The sequence below is a fragment of the Epinephelus fuscoguttatus genome, linkage group LG19 (genome assembly GCF_011397635.1).
Source record: "Epinephelus fuscoguttatus linkage group LG19, E.fuscoguttatus.final_Chr_v1".
Lineage (NCBI taxonomy): Eukaryota > Metazoa > Chordata > Actinopteri > Perciformes > Serranidae > Epinephelus > Epinephelus fuscoguttatus.
This window is the reverse complement of record NC_064770.1, coordinates 16785375-16799641: the sequence shown is the minus strand read 5'-3', so window position 1 is coordinate 16799641 and position 14267 is coordinate 16785375. Positions and strand designations below refer to the sequence as shown.

At 37.9% G+C, this 14267-nt stretch overlaps 2 protein-coding genes across 3 annotated transcripts; one reads left to right on the top strand and one right to left on the bottom strand.

The window, feature by feature from the left end:
- Positions 1–92: 92 nt before the first annotated feature.
- On the top strand, positions 93–8337 carry mlx (MAX dimerization protein MLX). 2 transcript variants are annotated; one of them, XM_049560517.1, is made up of 9 exons: positions 127–195; positions 289–566; positions 1780–1816; positions 1973–2062; positions 2933–3042; positions 3181–3283; positions 4922–5021; positions 5455–5656; positions 5767–8337. In XM_049560517.1, exons 2-9 carry the CDS (start codon positions 528–530, stop codon positions 5821–5823), a joined length of 738 nt encoding a protein of 245 aa, XP_049416474.1. In that variant the 5' UTR covers positions 127–195; positions 289–527; the 3' UTR covers positions 5824–8337. The 2 variants fall into 2 exon arrangements, with proteins under 2 accessions (XP_049416473.1, XP_049416474.1); XM_049560516.1 differs by having other exon boundaries at positions 93–566.
- On the bottom strand, positions 8328–13200 carry LOC125878971 (PSMC3 interacting protein). The gene is made up of 8 exons (XM_049560518.1): positions 13100–13200; positions 12460–12560; positions 12282–12371; positions 12063–12174; positions 11714–11859; positions 11535–11588; positions 8771–8830; positions 8328–8638 (listed from the first exon to the last, which is right to left on the bottom strand). Exons 1-8 carry the CDS (start codon positions 13116–13118, stop codon positions 8582–8584), a joined length of 639 nt encoding a protein of 212 aa, XP_049416475.1. The 5' UTR covers positions 13119–13200; the 3' UTR covers positions 8328–8581.
- Between the last annotated feature and the right edge of the window lie 1067 nt (positions 13201–14267).

Below are 14267 nucleotides of genomic sequence, written 5' to 3'. Positions count from 1 at the left end.
TGAGGCCAGGTTGATGTGGAAGACAGGTAAAGGTCCTGAGCGAAAAGGTAGAGAGGGTTGTCCAACAGCGCCCCTCTGTGTTTGAAGCTAACTACTGCATAGTTGGTTGCTGCATTCGCTGTCTCTTCGGAAGTTGCCAGTCATGATATTCGACATTGGAACATACTGCTTCATATAACGTTCAAGATGTTTTGAGTGTGTGCAGCGAACACTGACCATATACTTATTAATACTACTACAACCATTTTTTATGACGAAGCCTAACTTTTTCTTCTTATTCGTGCACAGGAATAAGGTACCGTGGGAGAACAGACTATGGAGTCATCAGTGTAAGTTACTGATTTAAGGGTACGTGAATAACAAGAATTTTATCAGTTGATAAAGCTTGGTCTGGGAGAACTTGTATTTTTTTATTTGGATGATGAAGAGACGGAGATCAGATTCTTACAACTTTTTATATGAAGAAAATAGGAACCTACGAGATGCACGCGAAGGTAGCATAGCTAATAGTTATTTTACATTCCAAAATGACGGACCCGACAACGTCGCCAGAGGATCACTGGAAAGTAAGTGACTAATGTTAGTTAACCACAACTTTTTAATTAACTTGATTACTACGTCTGTGGCGGCAGCGATAGGCTGCAAAAGCTGTTATGTCTTTAAGTTGAAGTTTTGCAAACGTTATGGAGGAGCAAGTCTTTGTTAGCTTGACAGCTAACGTTAGCTAGGTGACGTTAGCCAACGTCACAGGGCTAATAACAGTTAGCAGTTAGCTTGTTAAGTAAACAAAACGACAGCTCTTGTTTCTTGTTTGTGCTTAAAATAAACTTGCAGCCACCTAAAACGACACTCCCTTTTTTGCACTTCTGTCTTTCTTTCAAGCATCCAACTGAAATTGAAGTGCAGATTTACTGAAGAGTCTGCCACAATGGTGTAGTAACTTAAATCTTAGCAAGCGTGCAAATCCATTGTTAATTGCAGCCCTACCAAATATAATAAATGCAAACTGTGGGACGTAACAGTGTAGCATAAGGAAATCCTGTTTTTGTCATTAGGAGAATACTTGGTCCACTTTGCCTTTCCATTTCACAAAAGTACTGATTGAATATTTTACAACAAGCCATTTAAAGTCAGTACGCCAGTGTCTTATCTAATAATGATGTCGCTGCTGACATGGAAAAGCAGCTGTATGAAGATATTTCCCGATCTTCCCCGTGTGAGGGACCGCAGTAGAGCTGGTTATCTAACCGTGTGAAACTCCTTTAGGGGGCAACATTTGATATACGTAGGTTTTATTCGTGGATTCTCCTTTAATATGATGGATGTTGGTAGAGAGAGTGAAACCCCTGGTTAGAATAATCATTATCAAACACTCTAAACATTTAGCAAGACTTAATGTTGGTATTGAACACATCTTCACATCTTCAGGGTTTTGCCCCGTGGAATCATTGTCAATAAAAGAGAGAAAGAGAGAGAGAGGGGCCCAATTTTGGGAACCACAAATTGAAGTGACTATTGTGTTGTGCTGCCCTAGATCAAACAGTGGCTCTGTGATTGAAGTACAGATAGGATGCAGCTCTTTACCCTGCTGCATACTTAAATTGGACAAATCAGGGCAATGCTCAGTGGGGGTTTAGACTTCCTATCATACTAGCTGTTGGTCTATTGTCAGTGTATTTAGGGCAGCACGATTTACCCCCTTTTTATTCCAGCCTCTCAGCCTCTCAGCCTCTATTTTCTCCTTTTTCCGTCTTCTCTTGTCGGGTGATGGCTCGGCAGACAGACGGCGCTTTCAGCGACAGTGGCTTTGACCCTAGTGAGTATTCAGTCAGTTCATATCCTGTTGTTTGTCATATCATTTGATATTTAAGCTTTGTGATAGTGACCTTGTGTTTCTGAGCTTAGTATGTCAATCTATTTTTGGTCTTGCAGTGAAAAATCTTTGATGCATGCTGTCTGTCTTGATCTTCAGGTTTCTTTGCTGAAACTGCCAGAAAGGGTTCAGTTGTGTCCAGGGCCAACAGCATTGGCTCAACAAGTGCCTCCTCAGTACCAAATACAGGTACTATGTTTATACAGGGGGGAACTGACAGTGCCGACAGTTTTAAGAGAGAATTTGTGTTACATTTAGATTGTGATGTGAATGTTTGCTTTGTTGAATGTTCTTAACTTCAGATGACTTCCCTGTAATACATATATTTGCAGTCTTAATTCTGTCACATATTTTAAAATTGAACTTCTAAGAATGAAAGGCCTTATTTGTATGTCACCTTTCTCTCAAAGTAAAACCTAATTGTTCAGTGGAGACATAGCCTGCTTTCTTTCGTTTCTACTTCTTGCTTATTGAAAAAAGGAAAACCCTGTTTTGCTACTCTCTTCGAAATATAAAACACAGGGGACATAAGTGTACTTAATAGGATAGAAGCACAATAATTCCAATAGTGGGCTTTGTGTAATTATATTTTTAATAAAATCAAGTGCATGCAGGACTGTTTTCCATCTTCATAGCTTTTGTCCAGATTCTGTCAGCAGGGTTTTATGAGTCCCCTCTGTCAAATGAAGTGTAGCGGAGGCCAGTTTGAAGTGCATTACAGAGATCGATATAACTTGATTGAGGCATGAATCAGCTTCTCTGAATCCTGCTGAGGTGAAAAATGATTCAGTCTTGGCTAAATTTCTGTGATGGAATAAAATAGACTGAAGACTTACTCCAGGACATTCACTGTAACTAAATCAATAAATTCATCTTCCAGTCTCAGAAAAATCTTGGTATGGTTTTAGACCAACTAAAATTAGCATAGTCCTCATGTTTCCGAAAAGTTCTGCAAAACAGTTCATTGTGCATTTGTCAGTCTGCTGACTGGTATTCTATGTCACAGTCAGAAGTCAGAGGCATGTTTCTAAATCTGAGTGTTAATATATTTTTGAATAGATGATGAAGACAGTGACTACAGACATGAAGCATCATATAAGGACTCGTATAAAGATCGACGGAGACAAGCACACACACAGGCTGAGCAGAAGCGTAGGGATGCTATTAAGGTAAGGCTACAGTAGACGGCAAATTGGATTTTGATCTCCATGACTTACTGCAGATACACCACACACGCCTTTAAAAAGTTTTAGAATTATATATTTTCATCTGTTCAGTATGTGTTATTTTTTTTTTGGTAACTTCAGAAAGGCTACGATGACCTCCAGTCCATAGTGCCAACGTGCCAGCAGCAGTCTGAATTTGCAGTGGGAGCACAGAAGATAAGCAAGGCTACTGTGCTGCAGAAAAGTAAGATGTGATGATATTGGATGAACTCAGACACAGTTGCCTTGATGATTATATTTCGAATAATGGTGAGTTCATCATCTGACATTGGTCTCTACTAGGGAAAGATAGTAAATACGAGCAAGTCAGTAGGGTTGGGCCAGAGAAAAAAAAATGTTCAAACTGGATTGATATTGAGCCAAACAACCAAACTCGAACAGTATTCCAAATTTTATCAATTGTTGCACTTGCCTCAGCAGCGGTCCCAAGTTGAACATAACACTACAGTGCCACAACAGCAAATGAGCATCTGACTATCACGTTGCATTGCGTATCATCGGATCTCTGTGTCCACGATCAATATGCACTTCTGTTATGTCATGTAAACAAACCATGTAAATATCAGCTATGCACTTGAGATCAGACTGGAGACGTAAACACTTCAAAGATGGGTGAGTAGCCTACTGGCTTAAAACAAAAAACACATTTTATATTGTGATATTTATTGGAAATGACAATACACACAATACAGCTAACAGTAAGTAGCCTGGATTATAGCGATTGTCATTTATCTTACCAGAAACCTTTGTCTCCCCAGCAGTCTTTCTCCAACCAGCTGGCACCTTATTTAGTATTTTGCATTGAAAGAAAATATTATGCATATAATTCCTCATTTTAACTTGAATGAATCATCGTACATTGTGACGCTTTCAAAGCATTCAACAGGAAACACAGTGTCTGACAAAATATCAGCTCAAAAAGGTGCACCACATTGCATTTGGCCAGTTCAAAAACCCTTCCTTGTCAGCTTCAGATTCAAGATGTAGTCATATTTGTGCAGTTTTAGTTTTATTGACAGGCTAAGTCTGCCATGTCTCCTCTCGTCACCCCCAAAAAACACAAGAACTTTCTAGTAAACATCCACAACATGCGCCACTTTTCCCCCCTCCGACCCCTACTAAAATGTGATCTCCCTATTGTTGCTGTGCTTGGTTCACGGTCCGTCAGACACAAGCAGCTCTGTTAGTCCGTTTATAAACAAACATTGTATTATGTTCATCACGTTGTCATATTGCTTGTTACTAGTTTGATTTAGTGCCATGTTGCAGTCAGCACAGGTTGCTGATGTAGGCTACTTTATAATTTGCCAAAGCTTGTCATGATGACAAATGCCAGTTTAAGCACGTACTCCGGACCGGACAAGCCAGACCGGAAATCAACCCAACTTTACAAGTCAGTAAAAATCAGACTTTCCAGTCCAGCTGTCAGCAGTCACACTATTATCTAGTTGTTCTCCAATAGAGTCTAGTCCAGCCACTGGTTTATTTCTTACTCCAGTCATGTGATACAAATCTGCATACTGCTTATAGCCCCCAGTGACAGATTCAGTCTCACATGCTCACATTACACAAAGCAAGCAAATAAGACAATACAAGGATATATACTGTATAGCATGTTCAGATCACCTGAGCTCAATAGAAAGATGGAGACAGAAATATCACATTGCAGAGATATCTGCACTCGCTCAAATTTCTTTGTTAGGGAAAAAGAGGAAGTAGCAGCATTTTGGTACATGGGCAATGGTTGTGGAGGGACAACACCTCTTTAAAAAAGAATAATGTGTCGAATGAAGAAACCCCTGACACATGTATTTGTTTGCAGCAATCGACTACATCCATTTTCTTCATAAAGAAAAGAAGAAGCAGGAGGAGGAAGTTTCTCTACTAAGGAAAGAAGTGATGGCGCTGAAAATCATGAAAACGTGAGATAGTGGTTCACAAACTCTCTCAGCCTAGCTTTTTTTCTATAGTTTATTCTACAGTCCCAGTTGTTGGCAAACTAAGACCTTCCTACTTGTTCTGCATCCAGACAAATGAAAAGATGGATTTAAAAAATAAATGCTGATCTTGTATAGTGTGAGAAAAGTCTTGAGTCAGAAATGCTTTAATTGCAGCGCTGACACAGCATAAGGTAAAGGTACTATTGGATCTTTAAAAAAAAAAAAAAGCAACAAAGTATTCTCAAATGAAAACAAGTGCTGTTAGGTCTGCATTTATTCTAGCCATATACACTCTGTATAGGCAAACCAGTTTATTTAGTGTGTGGGTCAATTAATCATGTCTTCATGAATTAGTTTAATTAATTAAATGATGTATTTTGTGAGGCCAGTGAACAGCAATTGTCTCTTTTGATAGGAACTATGAGCACATAGTGAAGGCCCACCAGAACAACCCACAGCAAGGAGAGGATCAGGTGTCTGACCAGGTCAAGTTCAACATCTTTCAGAGCATCATGGACTCACTGTTCCAGTCTTTCAGCAATTCTGTTTCAGTGAGCAGTTTCCAAGAACTCTCTGCCTGTGTATTCAGCTGGATTGAAGAGCACTGCAAGCCACAGGTAAATAATATTTCTGATGTATTGTGGACAGCGGGATCAGACACAGTAAAATGGTCAGTGCTACTTGTTGAGTTCATAACAGTCACTGTGTTTCTTCTGTTTTGTCGTAGACGCTGAGGGACTTTGTTGTTGGGGTGCTGCGGCAGCTCAACGGTCAGCTTTACTGATTGAGTGAAACCTCTGGGCTTAACTCCCAGAAATTGACTTTGAGCTTGCTCTGGCCTCTCAGGGTGGACGAAAAAACTTCAATCAGCCTCAGGCCACACACCACAGTATTTACACTCACTTCAGCTCATCAGTGACTCTCCAGCTGCAGTTGTATTACCTCAACCTCATGGTATGGGCAGAGATGAGAAGTTGTATTGGATTGAGCGATCACGTTTAAGAAGGATCACTTCCTGATTGTAAGTGTACGTACATACAGACAGCTGAGTATTTTTTCAGCCTCTGCTGAATGTTCATACTTCTTACTGTTGTTCTGCTAAGAAAAGCAGGGGAAACTCAACATTTTGCAAGTGAATGTATATGTGAAATGCATCCGGTAGACAAGATAGTGTAGTGTGCATCTAGTTGTAGTCACAGTTGCCCTTGTTGAGATGAATCAAATCCAAGACTCTTCTCACAGATTGAGGTAATTGGCTGTATTGCTTCTGCAATCTATCAACCTAATTAACAGAAATAGAGAAAAGGGTGATGAAAAATGTAAAAACTCATGAGCCCACACCCTCCCCCGTTGCATCAAGCATATATTTGCAGCCTTATGCTGATCCAAAGGGCTACACTCAGCTTCAGTGCACAAACATAATGAGTCAGCCATACCACTTCTGACAATGTTAAATACTCCACTACTATACTACTGCAGGGTAACTGTAATTTCTCTTAAATGTGCAATCAGGAACACACTCTGTGGCGCGTCAGCATTTTATTGCTTTGGTTTAAAAACAGACTCCTCCACCTTAGTTTTAGAAGACATGAGGTTGTCATTAATGCAGTTATGACAAGCTGTCAGAAATGTTGAAATATCATGGTGACTGGTGTGCAATGTAAGCAGCATTAAGATTCATGGATTACTATTAATATATGCTGACTATTGACAATAATTAAGCTTTACCGCACATTGTGAAGAGATTGTTTAAATACAGGCAGTTATTCAGTTGCTGTTATACATGTGATGTGTTCATGATGTGTTCGGAGATGATGTGAAATACAAAGTGTTGATTCTGATGAACCTTTCAGATTGCAGTTTACCATACAATAAGCTTTTCTAAATCAAATGACATAAAATGTCATCTCTTTAAAGGTCCAGTGTGTAGTCAGAAATTGAAGTTAATGTAATACATATGTTTTCATTAGTTTATAATCACCTGAAAATGACAATTGATGTTTTTTTATTACCTTAAATTGAGCCGTTTATATCTATGTACTGAATGGGTCCTCTTCCATGGAGTTCACCATGTCATTTCCACAGTAGCCCAGATTGGACAAACCAAACACTGGCTCTAGACAGGGCAATTCGTGTTTTGATATTGGCCATAGTATTTCTCCTACACACTTGGCAAACAGGAGAAGTTTCAGTTGGTCGCAATCTGCAACCTCGGGCATCAGATGCCACTAAATCCTACACACTAGACCTTTAAATTTCGGTGGTTTTAATGCCAACATGACAAACGCGTTGGTTGTCAGTGACTTTTACGATCAGTAACAGTTCATTCCAAACAGTGAAATAGTAAACACCACTTGTGAATGTCGAACACCGCTAAATGGAAAATGTTCTAATTGTTCAGGGCTGATTTTTTTTTTTTTTTTTTTTTCTTTGAAAACCGTCACTGTACCCACCACTGGTCACGGGTCCCTGGTGAGAGATTTACAGCTGCTGTACTGAATTAAAGAGCTTTTCATTCTTAGATTTTTGAACATATGATATAATGCCAGTTTTCATGATGGCTTTCACAGTTTCCAGTGTCTGAGTAAGTAAAATCTGTCATTTACATGGCTGATCTGTTCTGAATTACCTTACTGTTATGGCTTTAATCACAGGGAAGTGTTGATTTATGACCCTGTCATGTTGCTTTAAGTACTGTCTTTTTATAGGTGTTTTGAATAGCCATCTACTGTACATCACCACCCAAAGAATCACGTAAACATATGCAAAGAAGTATACTGAATTCTTGTCCTGTTTAATTTGCCCCAAACAACATTGAAATGAAGTGTAGCAGAAAAGGACAAATCATATAGTGGTCCCATCTCTGCAGTTAATACACCTGTAAAATATCTTTTAACATTGTAAGATAGCTGAGAAAGTAATACATTTGTTGAAGAAATTCTGTTAGCACGTAAATATTAAAAGTGACTGTCATAAACATCTAATAACTTGGAAGCATACTGAGTGGAGAAGCAGTACAAAAGATGATAAACAAAGGAGAGAGAAAAACACAGGACAACCCTCCGTAATACCCGAAGGCCATAAATAACAGCACATGCTCTATACATTGTGGTTCTTTTATGTTCAGGTTTCAAAAACCATGGCAGCAATATGGACTTGAACATATATGAACAAAGAACGTACAGCTCTCAAAGCTATAATAAGTAATTTGTTGACATATTCAAAGGCTCAGGATTGGTTGTATGGCTTTAAAAAGGGAAAAAAATAAACCACCGTTGCCTCTTTAGCCCCAAGCATCTCTCAGCGCTGTAGTGTCAGTGTCTTGCAAATGACGGCTATTTTTGTATAAATATACTTTCAATTACAGTGTAAGTTGTTATTGCATTCAACTTTTATTAAAGATGTACTGATTGTTCAAGAGAAAGACTATAAATAAAGATTGCACTGAGGTTCAGAGCGCTCTGATGAATAATCTATATTCTTTGTGAAGCACTGCACAGGCTTTTTTGATGAAGTGGATGAACGAGCGATTTCTTGTTCTTTCAAGTACTTGGAACAACCACCTTACAGTCCTCATCAGTCTCCACTCCGACTTCTTCCTGTGAGGGAAACACCATGTATATTATTTATCAGTACTGTAAACACAAAACATTGGCTCAACAACAAAACACACATAGGTGGTGGCATGAAGTTAAATTCTGGAAAGGGGATTTTATGAGCTTGCTTCTCACCAGGAACTGCTTTTTGCTCTTTGGATACCCTTCCAGGATTGCATTCATCATATCTGAAGCCTGAAAGAAACAAAGCACAACATAATTTAAGCATTCAGTGGCTACAGCTAATATCTTAAATGATAAATGTCTTCATCCAGTCTACTAATCTTTGAAACTCCTTTATTATCTCCCTTTCCATCTGCTGCTTGTCATCAGCATGTACACAGGAAATCCTGAAGTTTAATTTAATACCTTTTCAGACTTCCTTTTTTAAAGCACAGTTTTTGCTGAGATGGCTGCTGGTGAAATGATAAGGTAGACATGAAACACAAGACGAAAGTAAAACCTTATAATAAAACCTTGTTTATTTAGGTTTGCCAATTCATTTATTGGTTATTTTTGCAGTCTACGAAGCCTTCTGCAAAATTTCAATCAAAGGCGCATTTATAGCCATTATTTCCCTGTTAATGATCTTAAGATTTTATCCTGAATTTTGAGGCAATTAGTAAAGTCTGTTTCAAATTTGAGTGCAATAAATCAATTAAAACATTTAATAATGGTGATTGAGATACCAACATGATGATGGTTACAGTATAGCATAATGAAAAAAAGAAATGGTATGTCATAAAATGACATATAAATGCCATACTGCAGTATGTCATGAGAATGTCATTATATAAAAGCCAAAATATATCATAACAAAACAATAAAAAGGTCATAGTATAGTATGTCATTTAAAAAATAAAAAAAAATCAAATTATAGAATGTGATAAAAGATCTTCATTATTTATGTTTCAGTATAGTATGGCATACTTTTTTTATATATAAAGAAGTCATAATAGAATTTCATTTAAAACGCTGACTGATGTCATAGTATGTAATTTAAAAAAAAAAAAAGTCATAGTATAGTATTTCATAAAAAAATATAAAAAACCTCATGGTATAGTATGTAATTTAAAAAAATATTAGTAGTATGAATGTATATAATAGTATAGTATGATTTTAAAAGTGTATATAGTCATAGTATGTCATTAAAAACAGTCATAGTATAGTATGTCATTAAATACATAAAAAAGTAATAGTATGTCATTTTAAAAAATCATAAAATCATTGTATATGTTCTCAAAAAAATTCATAGTACAGTATTTCATAGAAAATGTCATTAAAAAAGTTACAGTATGTCATTAAAGAAATCAAGAAAAAGTCATAGTATGTCCAAAAAAAAAAATCAGAAAATATTCATAGTACAGTATGTCATAAAAAAATTCAAAAAAGTTACAGTATAGTATGTCATTAAAGAAATCCTGAAAGTTATAGTATAGTGCGTCAAACAAATTCATAAAAAAATCATAGTAAAGTATGTCATTTAATTTTTTTTTTATAAAAAATGTGTAGTATGCCAAAAAATAAAAAGCCATAGTATAGTATGTAAAAAATCATTAAAAAAGTCATAGTAAAATATGTCATTTCAAAAATAATGAAAATTATACAACAGTTAGTTCCGGCCCTGCAATCTGATTGGTCGAGAGACAGTAAAACCGTGATGATATTGGAGTACAACATCACGGTTATTTCACTGTGTATGTATCACTCCGCCTCACAGCTGATTGCAATCATCAAATCAAAACTGACAGTTAGTGTCAGTTAGGTCAGCAGTTGCGTTGTAGGCTAATTAATTCATCCGCTGTCAAACAGCCAAAAATATGGATTTATTTCCTAAAATAAAATAATAATAATAATAAGTTTTGAATTGAACTATGAATGGTCATCAGAGGAAGATGAGGGAGAGGCGAAGCTGAATCCATCTGAGCACACATCCAGGTTTGTCAGTGTTTCATCAGCGGAGCTCAATGACTTGGAGAAAAGCAACATACTGTCAGATCAGAAGGCAGAGTCGGCTGTGCCTGTGAAGCGACAGTCCACCATGCAGTCACCAGAGACTTATTTCACCGGCTGCACAATTAATGGAAACGTGCAGATAAATGTGTATAAAGAGTAAGTGCCTGGCACACCATCTCTGCGTTACATAGCAACGGTGACAGTGGAGTCCTGAGGGAACTATTTTTGTTGGCGGAATACAAATAAAATGCTTAAATTATCTATTTTGTCCTCATTTTTCAACATTTCTTAATCAGCCTTGCTTATTTAACTGTTGAATTGTATAAAAGCAATATCACACTCGAGCTCGTGATGCTGTACTGTGATATCGTCACGGCTGTGATTCACTCCCTCTTGTGTGATATTGCTTAAATGTTATAGTATGTAGTATGTAGTAGCATGCCATTAAAAAAATGCCTTAAAAATATTATGCCATAGTAAATGTGAATGTATGTCACATTGTTTGGGACTGGGGCGCCATCTTGTGAGGTACATGCTCTGTTACCTCTGTTACCTAAGTGTATGCACTCAGTGCAAAAACAGTTTACAATGTCCAGGTATGTGATTGGTGCAGCAGAGTCCTGTAACACTGGTGAAATGGATGGGTGCAGTTTATCGTGATTTGTTTGTCTAAATACTGTTGCTTGACCACTGTAGCAGGCACCGTCCACAAAATGTAACATGACATGATGTCAACATCACACGCTGAATAGTATGTCACAAAAAAGTCATTAAAAAAGTTGAATAATCTACCATACATTTGTTTAGAAAAGTCATAGTATAGTATGTCATAAAAAAATTGTAGTATGTTATAAAAACTATTTAAAAAAAGCCATGGTATAGGGGCAAAAAAATGCCATAATACAGTATGCCATTAAAATATTTTTATATACATATACATTACCAATCTCTTCCTCTTTTTCCACTCTTTCACGTAAACATTCCACTCCTTATAAACCTGTAAATCAAAATCTTATTAGCAATGCGCCACCATACGACATAAAAACAACAACAACAACAACAGTAATCAGTAGATTTCTTAGATGTTTTGCAGTAATTAGAAAGCGTAACTACATTCCCAACCTTCTCTTTCTCTTCTGGTGTGACGTGATTTGTGGCTGCCTTAATCTTCTCCAGTCGCGCTCTGTACCCTGAACACTCTGACTTCAGCTCTTGGATCTCTGACATCATTTCCTCTGTTGTCAGGGAGCTATTGAGCTCCTTCAGCTCTGTTAGTGGAGATTGCACACAAATGTACACAACATCCCATTTCATAATGCAGTACAGCAAAAACAGTCCCTCAAGCTTGGAGAAGTCTCATGTAAATCATTTACTGTAGCTTAAATCTGAGCAAAAGGCATGTCTTGATACTGTGTAAAAAACACATGACACACTGTGGATACAACAACTTGTATAGATAAGTTGACCACACCTGCATCCAGCTGTCTGCAGCTCTGGGTGAGGGACTGAACCTCTGCACTGAGCTGTGAGATCTGAGAGTCCATCGACTTTAGGTCTACATCATTCACGTCTTTGAACTGAGACTGCAGGGAAGGTTAGTGGCAGATTATTGTAAACAGCAGGTTTGACATTAATTACTTTCAGTGCCAACTTTCCACAACGACACTTTAGTACATATGTATACACGAACCTGATCAGCAAAATAAATCTTTTGCTTGCCATATGTTTTCTCTTTTATCTTGCCCTCCAGGGCCAGCAGTTCCATGGCTTTGACCACAGCCTGGTAAATCACAAATATGCAACAAATCATTAATTGTAAGATACACACACCAACACCACAGCATCTCACGGGTAGGTATTGATCTCACTGTTTTGCCCAGTCCATGCTGCTTTTGTAGATTGCAGAAGACATCCTGAGCACTGTAGGGTCGGTTCTTCTCATTCAGGTATGCAAGGATGAGTGACGCACCTGTGGATCAAAGTGATCATATAAACTGACGCAAACATTCAGAAATAGTGCTTAACATTATGTGTGATAGCCCTCAAAAATAGCTAGGAATGACAGCTATATTTGTACGATCTTTTTTATCTTTTAAAGTGCCTTGACGCATGATGATGGTACCCTGGATCCTTAACATTACTGTAACGTTACTTTGTTGTTTATCGTCTCCGTCTGTATGTTAACACTTTGTGAGCTCAAGACACTGTTAAACAATGACGGTATATTCTGTGTAACGAAATAAAATATCCCACACACGGTGCTTTAAAACAAATGTATCATGTTGTAAAAATTGGCGTATTTGGAGTAGGCTCCCATATCACTTTAAGAGCGAACGTTAGCTTATCGTGCTAAGGGCTATGTAACGTTAGCTAACGTTAGCTGATGGCTTTTTAGCTAACACTTCACTATCTCTGACATTAAACGAACTTCGTTCACTCGATACGAGTGTCAGATATGAAAACTAGCTTGCTATAGTTAACGTATCCCGACATAAAGCTAACTCTTACCGTTATCCTTTTTACTCATTTCTAATTCCCCTACTTTCACTTTAGCTTCCCAAACCGAGTTTCGCGCGAGATATACGTCACGGAAAAGATCGTTTGTGCTTAGTAATGCATTACACTGGTAGGAATAACTCACCGCTCTGCCTGTGGTGTGGACAACTCTCGCGCACGAGTTCTTCGGCGTTTATTTATCTCCAAAATTGTTCTTCGTCTGCAAGAACAAGAACTTCGTCTGCATATTAACAGCGCCATCATTAAACCCATTACTCGTGTCGGTCTAAAATGATGACTCTTTATTTATAAATTTGGCTCTGACCTTTTACAAACAATAAAGTTTGATACCCGGAAAGAGGAACAGAGTGAGACCTCTGTAATTTTGGCTGGTCTCAGGGCCAGTTAAAGGTCCAATGTGTAGTATGTAGGGGCATCTATTTGCAGAAATGGAATATAATATTCCTAGCTGTGTTTTCATTAGTTTATAAGCTCCTGAAATAAGAATTATTTTGTTTTCATTACTTTAAAATAAGCTGTTTATATCTTCATACAGTTCAGTTTTTTTTCCAGGCCCCCAGAAGCATGGCCCAGCAGCAATTTTTTGGGTGGCCAAACAGGGTCCATCACGTGATGTCATTGGGCCCAAAAATACTTTTCCCATCGACTTAACAGTAGGGCAGAGACTAATGTAAATCACTGGAAAAATTTCATCACAGCCCCTGTGAAATGACTCACTCGCTCTATGGGCCCAATGATGCAGAAGAAGCGCTGATCATCTGGGTAATTATATACCGCTGAAACAGAGTTTTTTTTTGTTTTTTTTTTTTAGCTTTGTGTGCCATAGGAATGAACAGGGTCCCACCTCCAATGCGATATCTACATCTCTTAAATGCATCCAAGATTTTCCCCCACAGAGTCAGCCATGTTGTTGCACACTAGCCCAGAACAGACAAACCAAACACGGGCGCTAGATAGGGCCGTCAGTGTTTTTGCATCGAACGCCTTAGTTCTCCTACACACTTGACATATGAAAGAAGATTGAGTTCTGCAACCTCACAGTTAGATGGTACTACATCCTACACACTGGATCTTAAATCCAAGTTATGGTCTAAAACATTTTGATAAACAAGAGATATATTTTGTTATGAGCACTGTTGTGCTAGAAATAAAATGCAAA

Bases quoted from the DNA above. Each gene is read 5' to 3' on its own strand.
- mlx (XM_049560516.1), top strand. From the start codon at position 528: ATGACGGACCCGACAACGTCGCCAGAGGATCACTGGAAA. The intron at 567-1,779 runs GTAAGTGACTAA...ATGGCTCGGCAG, and splicing joins CGCCAGAGGATCACTGGAAA to ACAGACGGCGCTTTCAGCGA. The intron at 5,657-5,766 runs GTAAATAATATT...GTTTTGTCGTAG, and splicing joins AAGAGCACTGCAAGCCACAG to ACGCTGAGGGACTTTGTTGT.
- LOC125878971 (XM_049560518.1), bottom strand. The intron at 12,372-12,459 runs GTGAGATCAATA...GTGATTTACCAG, and splicing joins AGCATGGACTGGGCAAAACA to GCTGTGGTCAAAGCCATGGA. The intron at 11,860-12,062 runs GTGTGGTCAACT...CTCCACTAACAG, and splicing joins CTGCAGACAGCTGGATGCAG to AGCTGAAGGAGCTCAATAGC.